This window comes from Peromyscus maniculatus, chromosome 3, assembly GCF_049852395.1.
Source record: "Peromyscus maniculatus bairdii isolate BWxNUB_F1_BW_parent chromosome 3, HU_Pman_BW_mat_3.1, whole genome shotgun sequence".
Taxonomy (NCBI): domain Eukaryota; kingdom Metazoa; phylum Chordata; class Mammalia; order Rodentia; family Cricetidae; genus Peromyscus; species Peromyscus maniculatus.
Window position 1 is genome coordinate 76,991,033 of NC_134854.1, and position 25,885 is coordinate 77,016,917.

Consider the following 25,885-nt stretch of genomic DNA (forward strand, 5'->3'; position numbering starts at 1 on the left):
CCAATGTTGGAACCCAGATGCTGGCTTTCTTTGAAGCCCAGGTAGCAACAGTCCTGTCGAGTGATGTAGCCATGTCCATCATCTAAAGATCTGGGGGACGTCGTCAACGGCTAGCCCAATAACTAAATGTTATGTCGTGTCTTGAACTAGGGGTGTCCAGGAAGTTCTGTTCTCACAGAGAGGTCAGGGGTATGCTGGGCAGGTGTGTGTCCCTATAGGGCTCCAGGTGAGGTCACACCATGGTTGCCATGCCCACCCAGAGTAGGTGGGAATGGTGAGACTTGGCAGCGTCAGGATCCAGTTGACCCAGACAGATCTGTCTTAAGGGTCCTGTAAATGGAGACCATGCAGATGCAACTCAGTGTGACTGAAGAGGCCCCCAGGCTTCAGTCTTTTAGCAAGTTGACTCCTTTTCCTTAAACAAACCAATGAGTGGGGACATTTGTTGGGCAGTCACCCTGGGATGGCATCCTGAAGGGGAAATTTAAAATACACTTTAAATCAAGTAGAAAATGTGACATGAGTGCATATTGTTATCAGTTAACGTTTATTATTCACTGTACATGAGGCCCTCTGCAGATGTGGAGGCCCCCAGGACCTGACTGCTGTTTCTGAGTCACTCCTGATAATTTTCAAATGGACTATGTCCTTTTAGTCATGTTTTTGCAAAACCGTGTTGCTCCCAAGGCGAACACTTTCCGTTTTGCTCTATAATGAGAGTACTTTCATTCCTTTAATGTTTGCTTTTTCCTTTGATCTAACAATTTCTGTCCAAATTTCACAGTTTTCTGTAGCTTCAGGATTGAAAGAACCGATTACCCTGCTGGGAGCGTGAAAAGGATTTAAAAAAATGTCTGCATGACATTTCCTCCCAGTGAAATTAATTTAGGTTTAAATACAGGAGGATGGCACACACCTGCTCCAATCTTTCTCACACACACCTAGGCAGTTCCTTATCCTGAAAGGATACAGTTGCACCTGCTGAAGAGTCTTAGTCTTTTGTGGGGATCCTTTTCAAGGGGCAGAGGACCTCTTTCTTTGTGTAAGTCTGATGCCACCTTTGAAATGTCTCTATTTCTTTGAAGACCAGTCTCAGAAGCCCAATGGACTTTCTGAGCACGGCCCCGCCAGTGGCTGGGGTACTTAGTGTGGCCAGATTGGCTCCCCAGATGCCTTAGGAGACGCTTCTTTGGCAGGGCAGGGACCTTCGACTCCAGAGCAACAAAGGATAAATTGGAGGTTGGTGGAAGGGGCACTCCCTAGCCTCAGTGGCATCCTGGCCAGCTTCTGCCCAGCACCTAGTCCTCAGTGACTCCGCCTTCACCTTCTGGATTTCCCCACCCCCCGCTGTGTGGCTGCTGCAGAGCCCAGAGCTTGCTGCGAGTCCCACTACCTTCCTCCTAAGACCCCTCTCTCCCCTTCTAACCCGGGAAGCAGCACTGTACACTGTTGCTCGGCCCGCCTTGCGTCCCTGGAGGTGTGCCCAGCACCTCCGGGCAAGCTCCCTGTCCGGTCGGTCCCCACCCTGCGGTCCTCAGCCTCCCACTGCTGCCAGGGGCGCAGGAGCTGTCAAGCCGGCGGAGCCGATTCAGCCGGGAGCGCCGGCGTTCCTCTCCTTCCTTTGTGTGCGCGCGCGAGCCGAGTTGGGGCGGAGGGAGAAGGGGGAGGTCGCTGTCTATCTCTGTCTCCCCCGCCTTTGCCCGGGCCGCTCGAAGTGCGGCGGCGGCGGAGGCGGGATCCCGAGAGCCGGTGCGGGGAGCCGCGGGGCGCCCCAGGTTCCAGTCGCGCGCAGGGAGCGGGCCCGCGGCAGGGAAGGCGGGGACGGTGAGAGCGGCGGTCCCATCCTTCCGCCCCGCCGCCTCGGCCTCGCTGCGCCCCTGCCACCCCGACGCCCGCAGAGGAGCGCGCCCAGGCGCCGAGAGGGACGGCGAGCACGAATAAATAGCGGCGGCAGCAGCGCGTCATCTGGCGGAGCAGGAAGTGCAGGCAGAGTCCGGAGGCCGGTGCTTCCCGCGCGTCCCCAGGACTTTGCCATGGGCTGGGGGCCGCGCGGGCTGCGAGCGGCCGGCCAAGGGCAGCGGCGACGCCGCCCGCACTGGGACTGAGCGAGCGGAGACGCGCGGCGCCGAGATGGCAGCGTCCAGCAACTCCAGTCTGTCCGGCTCCTCCGTGTCCTCCGGTGAGTTTCAGCGTGCGGTCGCCCGTGCAGGGATGGAGAGTCTACCTGTAGCCGTCCCGCCTGCTCTAGGAGAGCGGCGCGGGACAAGGACGTCCCGCGGGACACTTGTTAGGATAGCCCGCATCCTGGTGCCCCAGCACCTCCCCTCCTGACCTGTGACAGTGCAGCGGTGGGACGCGGTAGCATCCTAGGCACGCGGACCAGGGGTCTGGGGCTCCCGGAGAGCGAAAGCAGCAAGGCAGCCACGCACTTTCTGCACAGCTGGAGCAGGGACAGGCGGTGTCAGGGAGGTGAGGGCAAAGCGAGCCGCCCGACGTGTCTGCCTTGGTGCCTGCTACCATTGATACCCAGAGCCAAGGCAGAAGGGTGCAAACCCTTGCTCCTTGCAAACTCGGATTTCTTTGTTTGTTTCAGAAATTAGCTCCTTGGAGACACTCGCTTGGGGCATGGGTTTGAGAGAGCAACCAGGAGAATGCGCTTTGCTCTTACTGAAGTGAGACTGGAATGGAGGTCGAGCCCAGCCTCTCGGACTCCTGGCATGTTTATAGTGAGTGTGAGAGTGGAGTGTGTGTGTGTGTGTGTGTGTGTGTGTGTGTGTGTGTGTGTGTGTGTGTGTGTGTGTGTGTGTGTGTTAGAGAGAGAGACAGAGAGAGAGACAGAGAGAGAGACAGAGAGAGAGACAGAGAGACACAGAAAGAGACAGAGACACAGAAAGAGACAGAGACACAGAGACAGAGGGGGGAGAGAGAGAGAATGAGAATGTGTGTAGGGGGACATGTTCTTATACTACTCTGTAATTTTACTTTCAGGGCTTCCGATTTTTTCCTGTATTAAATGTGGTTGGGTGAAAGAAGAGCTTTCAGCTTTTCTATGGTTGATCAGCAGGTCTAATTGAAGAGGGAAAAAATGATAATGAACGTGAAGGCATAAGAATCAATGGAGGCAGCCCCACTGGTTTCTGAACATGACAGATTTCTAATCAGAATGATGCATTAGGCACAGGTCCACTCCCCTTTTGGTCACTGGAAACTTTAATAAGAAACCCTGAAGGGATGGCTGCTAAGACATTTGGTGTAGTATACAGAATTCTAGGGTTAAGACGGTCTTGACGTCCTTGTGGGAATACTTGGTGTGTTCATATTGTATGTGCCCTGTTGGATTCTTTTTATTACTCCACAATTTAAACTCTGAGTGGAGGAGAGATCCAGCACTGGACAGGAAGGCAGGCATGAAAGGAACCACGTCTATGGATGTGGAACTAATCAAATCCTAAACACAAGGTGACCAAGGTGCAGTTGTGATGTGACACAAGGTGTTCTCTTGAAAGCTATCCACTATTTTTGGGGGGTGGGGTGGGGGTGGGTGGGTGTCCGGTTTAATTGCAGAGAAATGGCACTTCCTTTAATGATTGCTGACAACCAATAAAAACAGCATTGTTAGGTGTCCCATAGTGTGAGCTGCTGGCGGTAGCGGCCAGTGGGCAGAGCAGTCAGCTCCTATTAAGAACAGCAACAAGTTGACCGCCTGTGGTTTTAATTCTGAGAACTCAGCAAATGCTCCGGCTTATTTTTAGTACCCTCAAACCACTGCTGCTGCGTTTCAATTCATTTTGGTTGACTAACGCTGAATTTAAAATGCCGAGCCCTTGGCTTCCTATTAGCACATGGTTCTCCCTCTCCAAAGACTGCCCACTGGATGAGCTTAGGGGGAGAGGTAGCAAAGGGGCACACTGGGAAAGGATTAGGAGACAGGATCCTTGCAGGATACACTAGAGACGTGGAATACAGAGGCTGTGGCCTCTGAAATTTTCTATCTTCCTATAGCTTAAGAAGTCTGATTGAAAAACCCTACCTCAGCCCTGGGAAGACTCTATTGCTCAAAGAAGACAGGATAAGCTTTAAAGGGTGGTAATCGTTTTGCAGATAGGGGAGGCATGCTTACCCTGGCTTTCTTTCCTGTCTTAGGGACTGCTGTTTTTAATCCTGTTGGAAACTGCATGAAATCAGAAATGCAAAGAGTAGACATCCATCTATTTACTACTTCATGCAAATCAACCTGACCTCTGGGCTTATACACCTTAGTTCACCAATTCAGAAGACACTTTGTCTTGCAAAATATGGAATCATAGTTCTTTTTAAGTACACTTACCATTGTGTGGATAATGAATAATTCAGAGGACACAAGCAATTCACACCTGTGAGAGGTGTTGAGCAGGAAAGAATGGAGCCTGTTTCTCAGAGCAGCTGGGTTCTCTCAGGCAGAGGCCAGAGTCTGAGAAAGTAGGGCACTCAGTGAACCCATTAGTCACCAAGCTGGAGGGCCAACTGTGGGCCAGGCTTGAGCTTCAGGGCTTAGCAAGGGAGATAATTCTAGCTTTCTTTGTAGCTCCAAACGTCTGAGATCATTGTGTTTGAATCCTGGCTCCACTGCTGACCAGTGAGGCATCTTGAGGTGGGTTACTTATTTTTCCTATCCTCAATTTCCTCATTAGGTCAGTATGCTGAGTTTTTGACCCAGGATCTAATGCCTAAGAGTGCTTGAGAGAGGCTGGAGAGATGACTCAGTGGTTACTGGCAGTTGCTGTTCTTCTGGAAGACCTGAAAGCTCACAGCAACCTGTAACTCCAGCTCCAGATGATCTGATGCCCTCTTCTGGACTCCACAGAATACCTACATATGTAGTATACACACACACACACACACACACACACACACACACACACACACACACACACACACACACACAACCTTTAATAAAAAAATGCTTGGTGCAGATTGTCTGCTTTGAGGAATGAAATGAAGGTGCTCAGTGGCTCCAACCATAGGTGCTGAAATAAACTCAGCTGTTTCTTCCCTCATATGCCGAATTTGATCTTGAGTTTGGGCTCTATCAAAAAAGAAAACATTTATTGAGCATATTCCAGGTTTCGGACATAGCTCCAGGCTTGCATTGAAAAGACAATTCAAGAATCCTCTTGAGAAGCAGCAGCAGAGATAGCCTGTGTTCTAGAGTGATACAGTACATGCTGCAGAGGACTGTGCTGGACAAGGGAGCGATTGCTTCAGTCTGGAGCGGCCAGTGGAGGTGACACAAGGCTTGGGCATTGACGGATGAGCAGGAGCTTTCCAGAATGCAGGTAGAGAGAAAGGCATTTCAGGAAGATGGAGAACTTGGGTCCAGGCCTAGAGATGGGAAAGTCTGTGATTTTCCTTTGTGTTTCTTGGGGCATTGTCCTTTTCCCTGGTGGGTTGGACAACCTTTTGGAAGCTTTCCTGGGATGATCCTTGAGTCTTAGGATGAACTTGGACCTCTGAGCCCTAGAAAAGGAACAGCTGACTTCTGCAGGGTCCCAGTAAGGTCTAACCCTGTCTCCAAGGAACAGCTGAGAGGGAATGGAACTTGCTGGTGTTTGCAAGAAGGGGAATTGCAGTGATTTACTCAGCATAAGCTCAAGGTTCTCTGATTAGAATAATCTTGCTTACTCTTGTTTAACCACAGCAGCCGGCCGGGTGTGTCTTTGTGCCTGTTACCTACTGACACATAACGATTGAAGTTATCAGGTTAATAGTCACTTGAAAATACATGTTCTGAGAACTTTTCAGAATTTTCTTCTGAAGGATTCAGTATGTGTGAAAGGAATTGGCATGCCTCTGTTTTGATGATGACTACTGATAATTAATTTTCACAATCCCCTAGATTGACAAGAAGGTTTGATGTCTTTTATGATTTTAAACCATCCACAGACACAGAAATCAGTAGCTTTGGGATTTTAATATAGCCTGTGGTACTTGATTATATCCAGAAATAAAGTAGCTGATTTGACAAACAGTTTTCTTAATAATCATGGGTCACATTTGCTTTTATAATTAAAATAAGAACTTTTCACATATTAGTAATGTGATTGCCAAATGGATAATTTCACAATCAAGAAAAGAAAAAAAGCAGCCCATGCAATGTAGTAAACAAATGAGATATTTTCTAGAAACTGAACAAGTTAGAATATTAAATATTAAAGAGACCCCCCCTGGATAAGAATTTAACATTTTGAAAACATAAGCACATGACATTATTAAAAGGAAGCTGATCATTTTTACAAAAGGTAAAAATCAGCACAGTATCCAACCTTAATGGAAATAACTTTCTTGCACAGATTGAGGTAAAAATTTATTTATTGGATTTTACAGAGCAGTGTTGAAGGCGGGGAAGTAGTGCTGTTTCTGCTGTTCCTCTAGTGTTGACCATGGAAGCACTAAGCAGAAATGATTCTTACTTGTCATTGGAAGGGAATGCCCACAGACATACACAGTCTTCTATATCCTGGGATGTAGAGGTTGGTATGGCAACCACTAACATATGTGTAGTTAGGAGCCGCATGGATCTAGTGTCCGCCAGCGAACTGGGGCAGAGGCAGCTATGTGTGGAAGACCTTGCTTTGCTTTCAAATGAGAGCTGCTGGGAATTGGAGCCATAATCACCTATATTAGCAGGGAAGGTTGATTATCTGCTGTATTCTAAACTACATGCATAAAAAATCGGAGTTAAAACTCACAATGAAATAATAAAAAGTTACAAAACTAGAATTAATGCTGAGGGAGGAACCATTCTCTCAGGTGAGGCACATCTGCTTTCCTGGTGGCCATTTTCCAACAATTTGCACTTAGTAACCTTTGCTGCCCGCTTGTGGTAACTCAGATGAGCCCAACAGTTCAGTATCTGAGAGATTAATGACAGTCTTCTTAAATATATTTGTTATTTTTTTTTTTTTAATCTTAAACCCAAAGGTCAGGTCACACTTTGATGGGCTGGTCACCAGCCCTGATCCTTCTGGGAGGTAGTGGGACTTTGGGAGACAGGGCCTACTGAGTTGAGGGTATGTCTCTCCCCGCTCTGCCCACCGGGAGATAAACAAATCTCTGCCCGTTGTTCCCTGCCATGAAGTTCTGCTCCACAACAGAGCTAAAACCTGACCACAGATGAGGCCTCCGAGACCATGAGCCAAAATCAAGCTTGCTGCTTTAGTCTCTCAAGTATTTTGTTACAGCAGTGAAAGGCTGATATTAGGAAGCAGATTTTTGGAATTTGACAGGGGCACACTGATCTGTGTGTTTTGCTGAGGTGTGGGTTCCCCCACCTAGCCTCGTGGAGTGCGTAGGTGACTGTCCTTTGTTTGACGTTTGAGGCATGGAAACATCAGGCATTTTCCTATTCCAGCCCGCAGATGGTTTAACTGGACAATGTGTACTCTTAGCTGCTACCTGAGGCTTGGCCTCTGTGTTGGCCTCTGTGAGGTCCATCTGCTGCTCAGCAGGTTCCCCTGTCCCTACACAGTGGTAGCAACAGCAGGACATTTAGTTGGAAAAGATGCACAGTATTGTGCTGGCATGTTTGGGGAAAGAATTTTCTGCCAAAAGATCAGTATATCTGCCATGATACGTATAAAGAAAGAAAAAGTGGTCCTAGAATTAGTTTGGTGAATGATTGATACCATTCATCTATTACTCACTGGTCAGTTGGCTCTGAGGGGTGCGTTTGCATTTCCTGGCTTCTAAAATGTTATTTAAGTTTCAGAAAAAGCATTCTGCCTCCTTCCTTCCTTCTCTCCTTCTCTTCCTGCCTCTGTTCCTTCCTTCCTTTTCTTTCTTTGCCCTCGTGCTTGTCATATTCTTGTGTAGAAATATTTTCACAAATCCCACGTTCGGTTTACCTTGCCGTCAACGTTGTCTACATCGCTTGGCTTCTTCCTGCCTTTCCTTCCGTGGGCTGTGTGGGAGAAAAAGCTGGCCTTCTATATTTCACACGGATTTGAGTCAGAGTGGAGGACACTCGAGCCTCCGTGCATGCCAGTTGATGGAACAGAACGCAATCGTGGGCCTCCAAGTTACTAGCAGGAGTTTATTCAACTTTGCCATGGCCAGAGGGAGCCAGCCCCTGTTAGGATTGCACTGGCTCAACAGGCAGTCAGCTCTGCCAGGGATTTCTGTTACTATCCACTCGGGTCTGAAGCTGATGGCTAGGATAGGACCATTGTCTTGAGATTACTTCTAGCTGGAAGAACTGCCACCAGCTCCTTGTACAAATAACCGGCTTTCTTCTTCACGATTAATCCCACAGCATAGTGGGCACTGATGGATGGGTTTAGTCACGTGGTGTGGTTTAGTTGCAACATTGCCTTGTCTCAACAGGTAGGCCTGTCGGTCACCCAGCCTCGCCCCTTTTGCAATATTGTATCAGCACCATAAATTATTAATTTTAAACAAGCAGTGTCTAACCCTCCTTTGTCCACTAATAAATATGAGCTCGGCTGAGCAGGTTCAGAGTCCAGCAGAGCTTGGGGGTTGTTCAGTGGAACCTGACCTTTGGTGCCTGTGAAAACCAAGGTCCAGAGAACTCAGGACTGCCTGTCCAGTGAGACTCAGCTAGGCCACAGTGTGGCTGACTGTTCCAGAGTCCCAGTTCCCACACACCAACTCTCCATCCTTCCTCTTGACTCAGCCAAAGAGTAGCACCAACCTCAGAGGATTGATTGCGGACTTTCTTCTGTCTGGCTTCATGGAGGATCTTTTGCTTAATTATGTGTTACTACAACAAAAGAAGACACACAGTGCTTTGTATTTTAAATGGACCTTGCATGTCATGGACACAGCAAGATTTAACTGAGTCTGACCTGCCCCAGGTCTGTATAGCACACTGCTGTCAACCATAGTGGCCATTAGCAACAGGTGGCTATTTCCGTTTACATTTGAAAAAAAATTCAGTTCCTCAATATCTGAATGCCCAAAAGCACACATGACCCATGGCTACCATATTGGACCACACATATTTCTATCACTGTGGGGAAAAAAAAATCCTTTTGGATGACATGGGTATACATAGTGCTAAGAAAGGGGACTAAGAAATACAGATGAACAAGCCGAGGACAGAAAATTCCATCACATTTCTGTGTTCCTTTGAGTCCCTAGTTTATGTTTTCTAGATAATTTTGGTAATTGACTTCTTTTGCTGAACAACCCCCAAGCTCTCCTGAACTCTGAACCTGCTCAGCCTAGCTCATTTTTATTAGCGGAAAAAGGAGACTTGAATACTGGTTGTTTAAAATTAATAATTTATACTGCTGATATGTTACAGTTTTTTTCCTGACTTTGAGGGAAACTGGGGAGTGATGGCTGAATGGAAGAGGAACTTAAATGTTTGTGAAACTCCTTTAGTTTCGAGGTTTGATTCGAGTTTCTAAAAAAAAAAAAAAAAAAAAAGAAAGTCTGTTATTTCCTTACTGGTAACTTGATTTCTTTTTGAAATAAATCCACAGCGAGCATTAATTTCAGCCTCCAAGGAAAAAAATGCCTATGTCTAGAAAAAGTTTGGGTCTCTTGATTGTGTCTCTTCCAAAGAATAGTGAAGAAAGTAGGAAAATTGTGAATGTGTGGACTGAGGTTACCAAATGCACATCCACGCCCTGTGATTGGAAAGCCTTCTGAGCAGCCCGCCCATCATCACGCAGCTTGCCCAGAACAGTTCCCCCTGGGCAGCATTTGGACAATGCAAATGAATTGGGTATTTTAGCACATCAAGTTAGTTTTTGCAATTTTAAGCTCATGTAATTTGGGAGAAATGCCTACAAATAAGATACAGGATCCTGAGAGTTCCTATGGAAAGGAAGTTTTTCTCCTCAAATTTCTCTTCCCACCTCCAGGCACAGCAGAAGTGGAGAGGTGGACAGTGTCTTTAAAGGGTCAGTAACTGTCAGAAAGACCAGTGGATTCAGAAACCAACAGCCTGAAGACTGTGGTGTTCATAGCCTGTTCTTCATCGACATGAGTTCAGACTCTAGCTTTGGGGTCTATGGTTTACAGAGTCTCTGGGGTGGTAGTCTTATGCAATTCTCTTCTCGTTGGAGGATCAGGTCCTTGGTTTCATAGAACCCACGGGTGACATTTCCACTGTCAAAGAACTGACTGTTTCAAGGAAATGAAACCCAGAGCTTCCTTATTGTTTCAGATAGTGCCATGCTAGCAATGTCAAGTCCTTTTCCTTGAAATGGTTTTATATCTAAAGAATAAACCCAAGAGCCCGTGTTGGGGTAAGAAGTAAGAAGCAAGAACATGGCTTCAGGAGTCGATCTCTTGCTACATCTCTCAGCATGCAGGGGTTGCAGATTTACCCCTAAGAGTCTCATCCTCAGACCTAGATCTGCTCTGATCAATATGGTGGCCTCAAGTGGCTAGGGGTCATTGAATTATGGCCAGTCTCTGAATTATTGATGCCTAAAAGCATCTTAGGGAGGAAATGATTTATTTCATTTTACAACTTTCAGGTCATTATCACTGAAGGAAGTCAGAGCAGGAACTTAAGGTGGGAACCTGGAAGCAGGAACTGAAACAGAAGCCATGGAGAAATGCTGCTTCCTGGCTTGTTCAGCCTGCTTTCTTGTACAAAGAAGGATCACCGGCCCAGGGTTAGTACCACTCCTAGTGAGCTAGGCCTTTCCACATCAATCATTAATCCAGAAAATGCTCCACAAACTTGCCTTACAAGCCAGTTTTTCTTTTATATTGAAAACATGTTTTGTACAATATATTTTGATCATTTCCACTCCCCCACCCCAACTCTTCCCAACCGCCCTACACACTCAACTTTATGTTCTCTCAAAAAAAAAAAAAAAAAAAAAAAAAAAGAAAAGAAACAATAACAACAAACCTCCCAAAAACGAAAGTCAAAACAAACAAATAAAAGGCCCGTTCATGGCAAAGTGCCAGAACAAAGCAAAATGAAACAAAAGAATCCACAAAAACACCATCCAGTTCATTCTGTGCTGGTGACTACTACTGAGCATGGGGCCTGTCCAGGAGAGTGACTGATAATCCCGGTGACCCTCCATTGGAGAAAAATGATTTTCCCTCTCCAGTAGTGTCAATTGCAGATAGCTTCTCGGTTAGGGGTGGGATCCCATGTCCACTTCCTACTCAGTGCTGGGACCCCATCAGGCTTGAACCTGTGCAGGTCCTGTGCATGCTGCCATGGTCCTTTGAGTTCACATCTGCATCCATCCTGATGTGTCCAGAAAGCACTGTTTGGATAGGCCAACCTTATGGAGGTGTTTTCTCAGCTGAGAATTCGAATTCTTCTTCCCAAATGGCTCTAGCTGGTGTCAAGGTAACATAAAATTGACCAACACAGGTTTAAAGACAGTATAACAGAAACAATTGAAAATTATCTTATTGACCTTTAGAAATTCTGGATATGTGTGGAAAATATTGAAATTACTTTATAAAATTAAGTTCACTTGATTTTAAAATGTTAGTGTGACTCTTGGTGTATTTAATATTGCATGTGTGGCTCAGAATACCTCTGCAGTAGACAAAACTGGTCTGGGTGGCTCCAGTGAGCAATCTTGCTCTAGCCTTTGCCAAGCACGACCTGCTGATGCACACCTAGTGTTCCTCATAGTATGCTTTCCAGAAAGTGACTCTCTGGCCGTTCAAACAGCTGAGCCTGTTTTCTGAGGTCCTGAATTTAGTCCCAGACTTGAAAACGTCATTAGTCATTCTTGAATCTATTCATGGCTTGGAATTGAATTACCATATAGAGAGCAGGTTGGGACATTCATTAGACTCTTGCATAGAAGGGTTTGCTTTTTGTTTTGTTTTAAATTCACTACAATTTCCCATTTTACATATCTGTATGTTAGATTTGTGTACATCCTTCCTTTCAAAGAAAGTCTTCAGTGCTCTGAAGTTGGAAGAAGACAAGGGGCCCATTTCTCTCTGCTTGTGTGCAAAATGTTCCTCTGATAGTCCCTGGGCTGAGGCGTCCTGCGGCCAGTCTGTATGTGTACACACACACACACACACACACACACACACACACACACACACACACGCATATATCTGTGTGTCTTTCTATGTCTACACAGAGAGTGGAAGTAGATCAGCTTTCAAACAAAAGTTATTTCTAACCAAATTTATATTGCATATAAGTTAATACCAAAGGAAATGAAAAGTCAAGCCTAGCATTACTTTTAGTAATGAAAAAATTCACTTGGGATTATGCTAATGATATGTAGATATTAATACACATAATACCAGTGCCTAATATTGATTTAAGTTGCTCATTCATATTCACTTTATTATAGAAAAATTAGCCACTTTGTTCTCCAATGCTTGTCCCCACAGACAGCATCGGGAACATTAAAGCGTGTTTATTATTTGCTGGTTCTTATATGCAGAGGGCACTGTATTGTCTCCCACAGCATGTGCCCTTTGACTTGTGAGCTTTGGGTTGGGGCCCCCCTTGGCGTATACCCATTACACTCTCTGCCACCTCCCTCATGATCAATGTCTGGGGCTGAAGGTACTCTGACCAACGAAGTTCATTTTCTCTGTGACATGACTATGCGCTAGGGCTGAACTTTGACCACCCAAGGGCCCTATGCTGGTTTGCCAAACTCACCTACACACCTCCCTCTACCCCCCAATCCCCAATAGAGAGTCTTCCTCTGAGGAAAAATCAACTGACAAGGGCTTTGCAAACTCTCCTGACATAATTAATGTTAGATTCTGGCTAGGAACAGCCATAGCAGATGCTAGATAGGTAAGCGTGTCCAGCATCATGAGGTTTGAAAGTCACTTGTCCTAAGAGCTTGCTGATGGCTGTTGTTCTATTTAGCCTTGTACTGTACTGCACTAGTGTAGTGTTTTGTAAAAAGGCACAGCAGCCTTTCGGGGAGGAGATGCCCTGCAGCATCTCCTGTTCATGAATAGCTGAGTGTAAATCTGTCATTCAGAGGTTCCTGGAGACATGTCTGACTCCATCTGGAGTTTGAGCTACATTTCTTCCTAGCAATGAATCCAGTCCATTTGAGTGGCTGGCTGTTCTTTCCTCTGCTTTACATGGAACTCACAGAAATTTGTTTCTACCATCCAGTTGTTGGGGTTTGTAAACAGAGGTGGGTGCATTTGTGCCACACACCTCTGATAAGGCATCACCAGCAGTGGTGGACTCTGTTAACCTGGGCTGTTGAGTCTGTAAAATGGACTGACAAGACTTTGAGGACTGAATCTGTAAATGACTGTATAGAAGACTTGAAAATTCATGGGGGGAAACGAATCAAAATCCCTGCTCTTAAGCTATTTACATTCCAGAAAGAGGCTTTGTGAGTGCCCTGCCTGGGTGATAACTCCACTCATGGTCTGCTGTCTGGACACACCTTTTCTTAATACATTGACCAGGTCTTCCTCAGCAGCCTCCCAAACCCTTGGATTGTAGTAGAACCAAGCCAGCCAGGGTGTACCCCCACATTGCCAATGCCACTTAAAATTAGTTTAGACAGTTCTCAGGGCTGCCATTATTTATACTTTCTTACCCAGAGGACTGGCTCTTTAAGTTAACTAATATGTACTATGCAGTGCAGATTCTCCTCAAGTTACATGGCTTGCATCCAAATAAGCACATTGTAAATGTAAAATATCATAAGTTGTGAAAGCCCAGGACACATCTAATCTACTGGGGAGCATCGGGGCTTAGCAGCCCACATACTGATTCCATCCTGTGCTCACATGGCTGATGAGGGGTGGTGGCTTGTTGCCCACCATTGAAGGAGAAGATCTACCTCGCAGGAAAATACCCAAGTTTGATGTGTGGTCTACTGGATGCGCGTTGCTTGCAGACCATCACGCAGGCAACCAGGTGTCCCTAGAGAACTGTCTACATATGCAAGAGAATTTTTGCCAGTAGACCTGCGTGTTGTGAATCATACAAGACAGTGACCAGGAAGCCACCATGCAACTTAGGAGTGTTCTCTCTCCTCAATCTTCTCCGGATGTTCCCTCCTTTCTCTGTCTCTTTCTGACCCCTCCTGATCAAGTCCGCGACTCTGAATTTTTGTTTGTTTTTTAAGTGCTAAAGTTGAAGTTTTGAGTGGTACCCACCATACAGGGGACACTCAGTGGCTAGATGTGAGGAAACATAAATATTTATATGTCAGGCACTCTGTCAGAGGAGCACCCATGTTCCAGGTGTGTAAAGACTAGCTACCTGTTCACATTGGCTCCTGCTTCAGTGACTTTCAGAATATTGCTTTTCTTTAAATTCACAATATACAAATATAACTCCTAATATACAAAGTAGTTCTTTGTGTCAATAGACTCCCGACAAAAACCAAACTGTCTTTTCTGAACCAGGACATCAGTTCACAAGCTCCCGCAGAAGTGAATAGTGGTCACTTAGGAAATGTAAATACAGATTCAGGAAATGTAAATACAGGGATGCAATTTACATGCTACAAGATGAGCCTGAGAAACGTTGTGGCAAGTGAATGAAGCCATTCACAGAAGACCACGGTGTTTGATATCACTGATATGAGACATCCAGGAGAGAGAAATCATAGACTCGGAAGTAGATTCGTTGTTCCTGAGGTTGGGAGGGGTGGAGACGAAAGTGAGACTCTGCTAACAGGTAGGAATTGTCTTTTGGGACACTGAGATTATTTAAATTTGACTGTGGTAATAGTTGCAGATATCTATGAATACAGGAAAAGTCATTAAATTTTGCATTTTTTAGCAGAAGAATTGTGTGGTATCTGTTAATTGTATCCCATTAAAGCTATTACTTTTTTAAATGCTAAAGTTAATATAATAAAAATGAGGGCCAGGCATAGTGGCATGTGCTTTTAATTCCAGTACCTGGGAGTCCCAGCCTGGTGCGTCTTTGTGAGTACAAGACCAGCCTAGTCTACAAAGGAGTTCCAGGCCAGCCAGAGAGACACAATGAAAGCCTGCCTCAACAAAACAAAACAACAACAATAAACCCATACTAAAACAACAGCAACAAAACAAGAAGGCAAAATGTTCACGAGGTAATAAGACCATAGGAAAAAATTCACAGGACAGATCCATTCTGGACAGGATGCTAGTAATCCGGAGGCATTTGAGCCCACCCCATTGATCACTTACATGTCACCCAGTGGGACTCCTTCCTTCCTTCCTTCCTTCCTTTCTGCATCCCTTCCATTTCCTCCTTCCCTGTCCCTCCCTCCCTCCTCCCCCCTCCCATTTCCTCCTTCCCTGTCCCTCCCTCCCTCCTTCCTGTCTTCCCTCCCTTGTGGTACTGGGATTGGTCTTGGGGCCTCCTGTATCCTAGGCATGCACTCTGCCACTGAGCAGTATCTCCAGATCTTTTTCCTAACTTTCACGCTGAGATTATGTCTCACTAAGTTGCTCAGACAGACCATGGGCTTGCAATCCTGTCGCACTCTCCTGAATAGCCAAAATTGTAAATGGCAGGCGAATCCGGGGCCTTATCTCCCCTTTATTTCCACATTCATTTTTATTCTACCAGTGGCTCACTCAGCCTCCACTGGACAAATGCCCCCCTCTTCTTCCATTGTCCCCTAAGGACAGGGGCATTCCCCCTCCCACGGAAGAACGGGGAGAACAGCAGGTCTTTTCCCCAATGTTGGACAAGCAATTAACACGTTTTTCATCACTAGTTAATTAGATTTTTTTTAGCATTCCAAACCCTGGACACAATACCCTCCCAGTAGAATGTGAGTCTTTCAGAGCTGAGTGTCCCCTGACCAGTTATGGTTACTAATACAGCTGTGCATCTGCTGCTGCGCCCTCCGAAGGCTGGCTGTGTAAACATTCCGAAGCATCTCTTCCTGGCTGTGCAGATGTCCCTAAGGATGTCTTCAGCTGCCTCTTTTGTTATTTCTCGTCAAAGGGCCAGCGGCACCCTTTGATCATGTAAGATCACAGTATTACACAAGAAACACTTTCTTAGAAAGACCAAAACCCTGCAGAGGAATAGCTTTCTCAGGTGTTCTGATAGTGTGGACTTTCATCCTGAAAAAAGTCAAGAAAAATGCGTTTGATCCAATCACATCTAAACTATGAATCAGCACAAACAGGAGCGTTTCAGGAGCCAACAATGTATACTGCTGACTCCGGTTAATGAGCATCTTCCAGACACCTGCTGCTCCCCAGCACTGGCTTGCAGAGACGTTCTCCTCTTTGCCCTTTGTGTGGAGACTGTCAGCTTGACAGAGTGACGGCTCTGGCCAGGAGCCAGTGGAGGTGAAGACTAGGGTGGCAGCGACAGCGACCCCGGGACTGGAACATCTTTGTCGGTTCTTTTCTTAATGTCTCACAGGAGCGTTTTCCTGGTGTCCAGAAGGGAAGTGAGAATGAGGTAGAGCGGATCCGGTGTCTGTGTCCTCCCTGGGGTGAAGTCTGGCTCCCCTCTCTGAATCGCCTAGCACAAGAGCAGTGACAACTGATGTGCTCTGTGCTGGCCTCTGCAGCTGCTCTGCCTCCTCACCCCATCCGTCCTCCCACTTCCTAATGCCACATGTTGAGCTCCCTCTAACTCAAGAGCCCTGGGACCCACTCCTCACGCACCAGTAAGCTTATCTCAGGAAAACAGCAGCATGGGTGACAGACATATGCACAGCCCTTCTTCCTGGCCACAATGCAAGAGTCCTGGGGGATAGGGTACTACACCTCCAACATCACACAGTTCTGTGCGCCGTGACCTCTCACCCTGTCTGCTTCTCCCCAAGTCTCTCAGCTCTTCCTTCCTCACGGGTGAGCTTTTTTCTTTAGCACCACTCTGGTGTCAAGGTGACAACAGTCTTGGAATCATCTCTAGATTCTTTCCCCCACTGGCTCTATGGAAAATTGGAAAACCTTCTCCGGTAAGCATTGGTACCTGCAGCAAATGTTCCTTTTCCTCATCGGCTACAGTGTTGGCACATGCTTAGGTGTAAACCCATCACAGGCCAGGAAGTAGGATTCCCATGATGCTCTTTGTCCAGTCAAAACCTTTTTCTGGAATGAGAATGGGCTAGCATCTTCTGAAGATCCAGACAGAAGAGAGTTCTGTTAAGAAAATGGGAACCAAGAGATCCTTGACAGGCATTTCAAAGAATGAAGTTCTAATGACCTCTCAGGGTCAGAGGAGAGGGCAGTTCCAGCCATCTACTCTGTGTGAACGTCACTGCCCGAGAAACTGCTTTGTTCCGGACAGACTTCAGGAGATCTACGCCTTTCTCAGAACCACTTTCTCTTATTAATGCTTTATGGTACACGACTTTGCCCATGGCTCTGGGAAACATAGATGTATTGATGTGAAAAGTGTTCAGACCCTTTACTTCTAATAAAAAAAATGGGACTGTGGGGGTTAAAAGTTTTGATTCTTGACAGACTAGCACCCCTGGGCCTGACATACACGGGAACTGTATTATTAGAACGTCACAGGATAATAGTAGATGAGTCAACTTCTCCCGGTTGCTATGGCAGGGAATTTTTAAGGCTTTCATTTATGAGAAATAGTGATCATTAGCAGCTCTTTGTTTTTTAAAATAGAGATTCTTGCAAAATTGCCGGGGCTCTCCTGGAAGAGGTGATTGGCATCTAGCTGCAGAAAGGCTTTCAGGTGACTTTTAAAGCAAAGAGGCCAGGCAGAGCGCTAGTGGGGAGCCGTTCCTGTTTCTCATTTTTTAAGGGCAGGGCAGGGTGAGTGGAGATCTCTAGGTGGAAAGTCACATGACCTAAGTCTCCACTAGTTTCAGCTCAGCATTTACTTTTTGTGTGCCCTGGGGCAAACGGCAGTACCGCTTTGTAACTTTGACGCTCCTCGGTGGAATGATTAGGTCAGACCAGAGCGTCTGAGAAGGTCTTGAAATTTTTATGATTTTCTGACTGCCTGTCTCTTCTTGCCAATTTGTGATGCTGTGGTGGCTGCTCAAGGGAGCAATACTGTTTCCACTTGCAGCTCTGCTGCCCCACGTGCTTTAAACGGCAGTTTCCGTAGACAGCACCCAGCTGTGAGGTAGGAAGGACTATTGGGTGTGTGTGTGTGCTGCATTCACCTTTCAATGTTGAGTCCCTCAGAGCTCCATGAGTGTGCTCCAAGACACTGTCACACAAGGCTGTGTGACCCACACCAATACATGTATTGTACATCACAGTCCGGTGCACATTTACTTGCACAAATACACAGGTATTCTAGGTGTGAGAGAAACTACTGCTGTGGACCAGAAAGGCAAACACTCTGGACCTCCTGGAGATGGAAAGACAGAGAGATAGTAAACAGAAGAAATGGCATAGGATATGCATGCATCCCTATATAATTATACTATATATAATATGTAATTAGAAGGTGGGAACTTCTGTGGGGGGGGCGGAAAACAAAAACAGCGGTAAATACAGAAGGCAAGAGGCAAGGGCTCTGAATTTTGAAATATGGGGTTGGAGACGTCTTTTCTGAAAAGGTGACATTTGAAGGTAAAGGAACCATTGTGTAGCTTGTGGTGCAAGAACCATACCAGGCACGGAGCCACAAGCACTGAGGCCCATGGGAGCATGCACTTGAAATGTTGCAGGAATAGAAACAATACCGGTGATCTGGAGTGCTAGGTAAAGGGACCAAGCAGGACACAAACAAATCATGGCTGGTTCCATTGGGCCTTGCAGGAATTTGGTTTCTACGATGAGTGTGACAATTCTAGAGGAGAGTGCCATACTTGGATTTAGGCTTTAACAGACTAACACATCATGCTATGCATACAAAATACACATGTGTGTATCTATACCCATGGAAATGGTTTTATAGTGTAAAATGTTCTGATACTGTTTCTTTTTTTCTGTTGCATTAGTATTCATTCACTTGAAAACTAGTTGTTAGCTGCTAGGAAAGGAAGGGCCAGTTTTCCCTAAGAGTGTAGCCTCTTGTAAGTCAACCACCATTGAGTGGAAGGCCACACATCCAAGAATATTTAGGCAGTACAAATTGACCTTGATTTGGGGAGAAAGACAAAAAGTCGTGGAAGGGAAACTCGGGGAAATGAGGTAGGAATTGGTGATTATGATCAAAACTCATGGTACAGCATTATTAAAGAACTAATAGAAAAATGAGTCCAGGCCTTCCAAGTTGAGGACATAGTCCACTGCAGGGTAGCGGCCAGCACTTTGGAAACATCTTGAATTGGCTTTGAACCCCAATAACATGAGACCCAGTTTGCTTGCTTGGGGTGTGGATGTAGTATATGGCATATGGAGACCTGGTGATCATATAATCCCAGCTTTCAAAGCACGTTTGTTTATATTTAAACTCATTACACTCAATAGCATCATTGTATTAGGTTGCCATTTAAATTTTCATCTTCTCCTACATGTCTGGTGGGCTTTTGTTACCAGTTCATATTTTAAGTAACTTTTTTATTGTGAAGCGTTTTCACATAGTCTAACCTAAAGACAAACATTTAGCTTTAGTGGTCATCCCATCCTACCCCAATGCCCTGGTTTATTTTGAAACAAAACTCAGGCCTGGCAACATGTATCTGTAAATATTCAGTTGGTAAGGGCTCAGGCGCAGGGTGGGGGTGGAGGGTGGGAGGTGAGGAGAGGGGGTGGGGGGGGATAAAGGGGGAGGGAGAGGATGCACTATTATTATGATTGTAACTTGTGGGCACACTCACCAAAAGCTTGAACAGTGCTGTCTTTAATTCATCTGTCTGTCGTGGGAAACTGGCGACCTTTGTGGAGGGAAGCTGTGGTCATGTTTTCTTCCCTCTGGGTCTAGAGGTAGTGTTTCCCAATGCTTCCTTGAAGAATAAATGCTGTTTCACCTCACCTCCAATTACATTAGTTCACTCCTTTCCCCCTGTGGACTTCAGTTTATGCTCAAATACAGCTTCCTGTCCTATGGCTCTGGAGTAATCGGGAAGGCACTGGTCTTACTCACCTTTATAGTGCCCGGTGGCTTAGCATGTTTCCTGCCCCACCAGATGTCCTCACATTTTTGTTAATGCTTTGCTTCCTGTCCCGTGTGGACTTTGGAGGAACCTCTCCCCTGGCCTCCTGGCCTACCACTTCCTTTCGGCCATACGTTGCAACATTAGCTGACATTTCTGGGAAGCCTCATCTCTCTGAGGATGGGGGAGGCTTTCTCAACTGACATTGCCTGTGACAGGAACCTCCAACTTCATCTCAGCTTTTACAGAATTCCTCTTTTCCGTTCCATGATCTTCTGTGTCCATCAGTAAGGAGCACTCCTTATATCTGCCCCATTCAACACAAAGTCCTTGCTGGAGACCGACTTGATAGGCTTAAACTGCTGAAACCATCGTCACGTCTGAGTATGTTTAATAGTTATAATTTCAGAGAGAGAAATAAACCCTTCTATGATTGAGTATATGCTCCATGCTAATTTATTATTTACTTGATTAAATTTCTCAAACACTTAATCTATAGAATAAAGTATGAGGAAGATGTCAGGGCCTGGATCTTACTCTCCCCAACTTCCCCTTCCTATTCCTTTTCCCTGGCTCTCTTTCATATACATTGAGAACAGGTTTGGTTCCAGCCTTACCTGGCTCTAGGGACAAAAGGAAATATGCAGCAGCTAACTTTTAACTCCTTAGAGTGTTTCTAGTTGACTGTCGCTCTCTGAAGGAAGGGACCCTGGGGTCACCAGCTCCCAGCAGAAAGACTATTACATCCATCATAAGCTCTTCAAATTTTGTTGTTGTTTTTTTTTTTTTAAATGAGCAAAAGCAAAATGAATGACTACATTAACTTCACTGAAAAAGTTCACAGCCCAAATTGCAAAAGCAGCTCTGCCACACGACACAGAACTCGGGAGATCCTCGATAGCAGTGACGGCTGATGCTCAGAGTTGGCCCAAGTTTCATTGCGTCCTGTGTTTTCCACATCCTCTCATTGATGCCAGCAGCTGTTTTACCTGGAGACTCTGATGCATGGTGGTACAGTGTGGCCTCAAGACTGAGGATGTACAGGCTGCAAGGAGAAGCTGGCTACTTCCTCTACTTTCCCTGGCAGAGGTACCTATTCTGGTTCAATAGGGTGCTCCTACTTTCTCATTGTCTGGGCTTCTGTAAATGTCACAGTTTGGAGAAGCCTTCCAGATGTCTGGATTAAGGGTCTTGTAAAGCTTGGAACCAGCTTTGTAGTTCCTTACCATAAAGAATGCTTTGTTAAAATCAGCATGCACCCAAGGTTTTTCTTTCCTCTGAGCTGCAACTCAGTGTTTATGTTGTGCCAGGAGACATTTATTTATGATTAAAAATACTTACTGCTGTGCTGGAAAGTTGGCTCAGAGGTTAAGAACACTTGTTGCTCTTGGAGAAGACCCAGAAGGCTCAATTCCCAGCACCCACTTGGTGGCTCACAACCGTCCCAAGGAATCTGGCTTACCCTTCCGACCTTGGAGGGCACCAGGCACACGTGTGGTTCACATATATACATGCAGGCAAAATACTCACACACACAGAATAACAAATAAGCCTAAAAAATGTTTGGAAATACTTGTTGTCATGTCATTCCAGGGCAAGGATGTACCTGAGTGCAAAGTTATGTATTTGGTCTGTGTGTGCATGCATTCATATCTGTGGTATCCAGCAGAGGATTCCATTCCCAGGGGAAATAAAACTTCAAATGACCATAGTCCACGGGGGAAAGTTTTAGGTATTATCTTTTCTTTTGCTTTAAAATAATCAACTCCTCTTCCTTAAATGATTTACTTTGAATAGGAGGCAGCTGAGAGTGGAAATGGTATTGTTGGACATTTTAATAGTTTATCCATCGTCTTATTATGTAAACCAACTTTTTTTCTTAAATCCTCAGGTGTGGTTTGTAACTAAGTCTAAGTAATTCTCTACATGTAATAACTAAGTCTCAGAGAGGGAGGTGTTTTGTAGGGTGGAGCTTTCTTCTCCCTCTCTCTAAGACACATTTTAGCCACTAAAGGAGTCCTTGTAGATTCCCTTAAAATAATAAAAAAAAAAGGCCAGAGGAAGAGGAAATTACAATTAATAACTTTAAAATTCCAATTAATCTCTCAAATAGTGATTAATTTCCAGACACAGAGACTCTGTAGTGTATCTGAGTGAAGGAGAAGACAATTAGGGTTGGGGAAATTGGTGGAGGACACAGGGGTGGGTGGAAATCCCACCAGAAACCAGAGAACTGATGAGCTTGGAAACCTGCCAAGAGGCCTCTCTGCCGGCACATGTCCCTTTTTAAACCCATTGGTCATGTCTCCTGAAACTGTCTCCTTTGTTGGACTCTTCAGATCTGTTATGAAATTGCATTTCTTATTTGCTGCCTCTTGATTTGTCTCTGGCAGTGGTTTGTTCCCATCCCCCTCTGGGCCTGTAGTATGCCTGGCCTCGCTTCTTCCCTAGCAGTGAACATCTCAACAAGCAAGGTTAAGTTCATGTTGGTTTAAGAGAGAAGATGCTTTACATTTCTGAAACACTAATGTAGTCTAGCACTCATAAAGACTGGCTGATGTATCCAGTTTCCTTCTATATAGGCAAAATTAATACATTAAAAAAATACAAATGATGAAGAATTGGTTGAACTGAAGGGAAATTACTGTGTTCTATGGAGCTGGCTGTACTCATGAAAATAATCCATCCTGCTGCTTTGAGTTGCAAGCAGTTGATTACCAGGTTGTGTGTGAAGCCTGAAGTTTTAATTACATAGTAATGAAGTCAGTATTCAACTTCTGCAGGAGCATGGCTTTGATGTCCTCTGACTTAACTGTCCTTATTAGGAGTAGAGGTCTCTGGAGAATGAGGACTAAACATCATGTCTAAATAGATGTAGCAGCACACAGTAGAAATACAAGCAAACTAGCCATTCATGGTCAGCTGTAAACCTTAACTTCCAGAGGATTTGACCAGCTATACTGACCTAGAAACTGAATAAGCAGTTTGGAAAATCTGGTTTGTGCATATAATTATTTTTATATCATCTCAGGCTGTGCCTTGCAAAGAGCAAACCACAGTAGTTATCTGACCTGGTGCTTGGCCTTTCTGCCAATACAGTAATTGCAGAGGACTCAGCATATTTTTAACTAGCAGTATGCGCATAGAGCATTTCTTCCCAGATAGCCCTGTCTATCTGGAAACTACTCATGTGCTCTTTATTAGTCCTCCATATAAATGGAAAACAACCCTTAAATTGTGACCTCTGTTAACACCAGTAGACTGGGAAGGCTAAGGAAACACATACCCCTGGCTCTTGTGATGTTTGAAACAGCCCTGGCAGTTGTGATGCATCAGATCTTTTAATTTAAAGTAGAAGCTTAATCTTCCAGATGAAAGGGTCCCAACAATGGTTTTTTTATTTGAGTATAAATATTTAGTTGGAAGGTCGATTACAGGATGTGTTTAAGGTCCCAAAGTCCTTTAGGATTACTGTTTTTAACTCTGGCTCTTCCTTTAGACGCTTGGAGCAAATAAGTGATTTCCTTTCGAGTGTGCGCATGCTTCTAAGGGTGTCTAAATAAAAGATATGGGTGTGATAACGTGCTATCTCAGCACCATCCCCCTGGGCATCAGACTGGAAGGCTAGGGCTTAGGTGAGTGGAGAGGAAGGCTCTGAACATGGAGGGGGAGGTCTCTAGGAAAGTAGTTTAGTCAGGGGCAACCTCAATGGCTTAGCATGGTGCTGGGTTGGATTTGTAATCAGAAGCCACTCACTTTGTTTAAAGGATGGATTGCCTGGTAGAGTTCAGATACTAATAAAAATGAAGTTTCATCTTGCATTTAAAAGACAGATCAAAGAAAATGGTTTATAAATTAATTGTAAACTTTGAAGTACTCTGGATGATTTTAGTTTCATTTGGGATTGTGACATTTCCTCATTGCATCCCAGGCCCTAACCTTGTAGCTCCTCAGTAACACAGGCAGAGCACCTAGCGTACTGAGAAATACCATAGTCAAAACAGTGAGCTTCCGACTCAGTGAGTGGCCTTATCTCAACTAAGGGAGAGAATGCCAGAAGAAGGCACACAGTGGCCTCTGGCCATATGCAACACACACACACACACACACACACACACACACACACACACACACACACACACACATACCCCTCTCACAAAAAGAAAAGTGTGAATAAAAAATTGAAAATTATGATTAGCTAACTGATCGAATTGACTAATATAGAGTAATGCACCCAACAACTGTTTCTTTAAATATGTGCATGAATGATTTTAAGTGCTTATGGGACATTTAACAAAGTTGAATATATTTTGGCCAGAAAGTATGTCTGGGTAAATATCAAAAGATTGGAATCAATATATATCTTCTGACCAGCATAAAATTGAATTAAGGCTAAGTAGTAGAAATATCACTAAGAAATTTCCAAATACTTGGGAAATTTAAAATAACCCACGTTGGAGGCATTTCCATTCAGCAGAAAAGTGTTTCAAGATGAGCATCAGAGCTAATGAAAATGCAGCCTTTGCAAACAGTGAGCTGGGACAGCACTTAGAGGGCCATTCACACTTTAAATGTATGTAGTGCAAAAAAGTAGAAGTTTTCATTGGAATTTCCAACTCAGGAAACCAGAAAATAATCAGCAAATTAAATCCTGAATCATAGTTTGTGAAAACACAATAGCTGTGGCCACAGTCCAGAGCCAATAGTGATTCGTAGAATCTCCTTGAACACTGAGGCTAATGCTGTGCTGCTGCAGGCCAGGGCACGAGGCAGCTGCACATTAAGGAGCAGGATTGCAAAACCATTAGCAGACATCCAAGAAAGAGAAAAAGATACACAAACTTAGAATTTGACAAGACCCAGAGTGCTTTCTGGAAAATATTACTGTGATTGGTAAAGGCTTAGTGCACCAATCAAGGAAAAATATAAGAGAAAACACAAGTTAGGAACATCATGGAAAATAAGGGAGTCACTACTACAGGTAATATAGATGTTGAGACAGTACTAAGTGATTATTATTATTTCATATGCATAAACTGGACAACTTAGAGAAAGTGACTAATTTCTTTAAAAACATCACTTACAAAAATATGCCCAAAGAAAGTATAGATCATAATAATCTATTATCTAGTGTTTACATAAGAAAACAAGTCAATACATTCTCAGAAATTAAATCCCAAACCCATATTGCTTAGGAATAAATTACTCCAAAATTTTAAGGAAGAAAATTCATTCTGGTCTTACACAAACACTTCTAGAGAACAGTGAAAATGGAACATTTCTTAACTCATTCTATGAATTAGCGGAAGTTTTTCCTAAGAAAAATCACCACCAAATATATTCCCTGAACCTAAAAGTAAATGTTTAAAGCAAATGGAGTTCAATGATATTAAATTTAGTCATATACTTTTACCAATTGAAAGAATTATAAAAATGATAGTCTCCCCAATGTGATTTATAGCTTTAATGGCAGTTTCAACCTAAGCCAGTGTCTTTTTTTGAAAATTATAAAATTTCTCCAAAATCTAAATGGAAATATGAAGAGCCTTGAATAATGAAGCATTATTAAGAACTTAAAGAGGATTTATACTTCCAGTTATTAAGACTTACTATAAAGCAACCATCATTATGGTGGTATGGCTGGTATTGGCTAAGGGTACATGAATAGGTCAAAGAAAGAGAGTCTAGAAGAAAGTGGTACAGACATGTATATCTAACAAAGTGTATCGAGAATATATAGATTCCACAAAAACAATGGGCAAAATACACTCAACCCAATTATAATTGGGGTGAGAATCAGCAGAATTCTTGAACAGTCCTTTAGAGAATAGAATATCACAGTTGCCAAACAACATACAGAAAGATGCTTGATGTCATTAGTCCTCAAGGAAATGTAGATAATAAGGATGTTTGATGTCATTAGTCCTCAAGGAAATGCAGATGATAACAATGTATGA

General features: G+C 44.5%; 1 protein-coding gene across 1 annotated transcript in view; it reads left to right on the forward strand.

Annotated features, from left to right (window-relative positions):
- The first annotated feature begins 1,399 nt into the window (after positions 1 to 1,399).
- Chn2 (chimerin 2) overlaps positions 1,400 to 25,885 on the forward strand; it is a 277,744-nt gene continuing 253,258 nt past the window's right edge. The window contains exon 1 of the mRNA XM_006992173.4: positions 1,400 to 2,179. Coding sequence (XP_006992235.1) covers positions 2,131 to 2,179 — 49 coding nt within the window. The 5' untranslated portion in view covers positions 1,400 to 2,130. The remainder of the gene's footprint in view (positions 2,180 to 25,885) is intronic.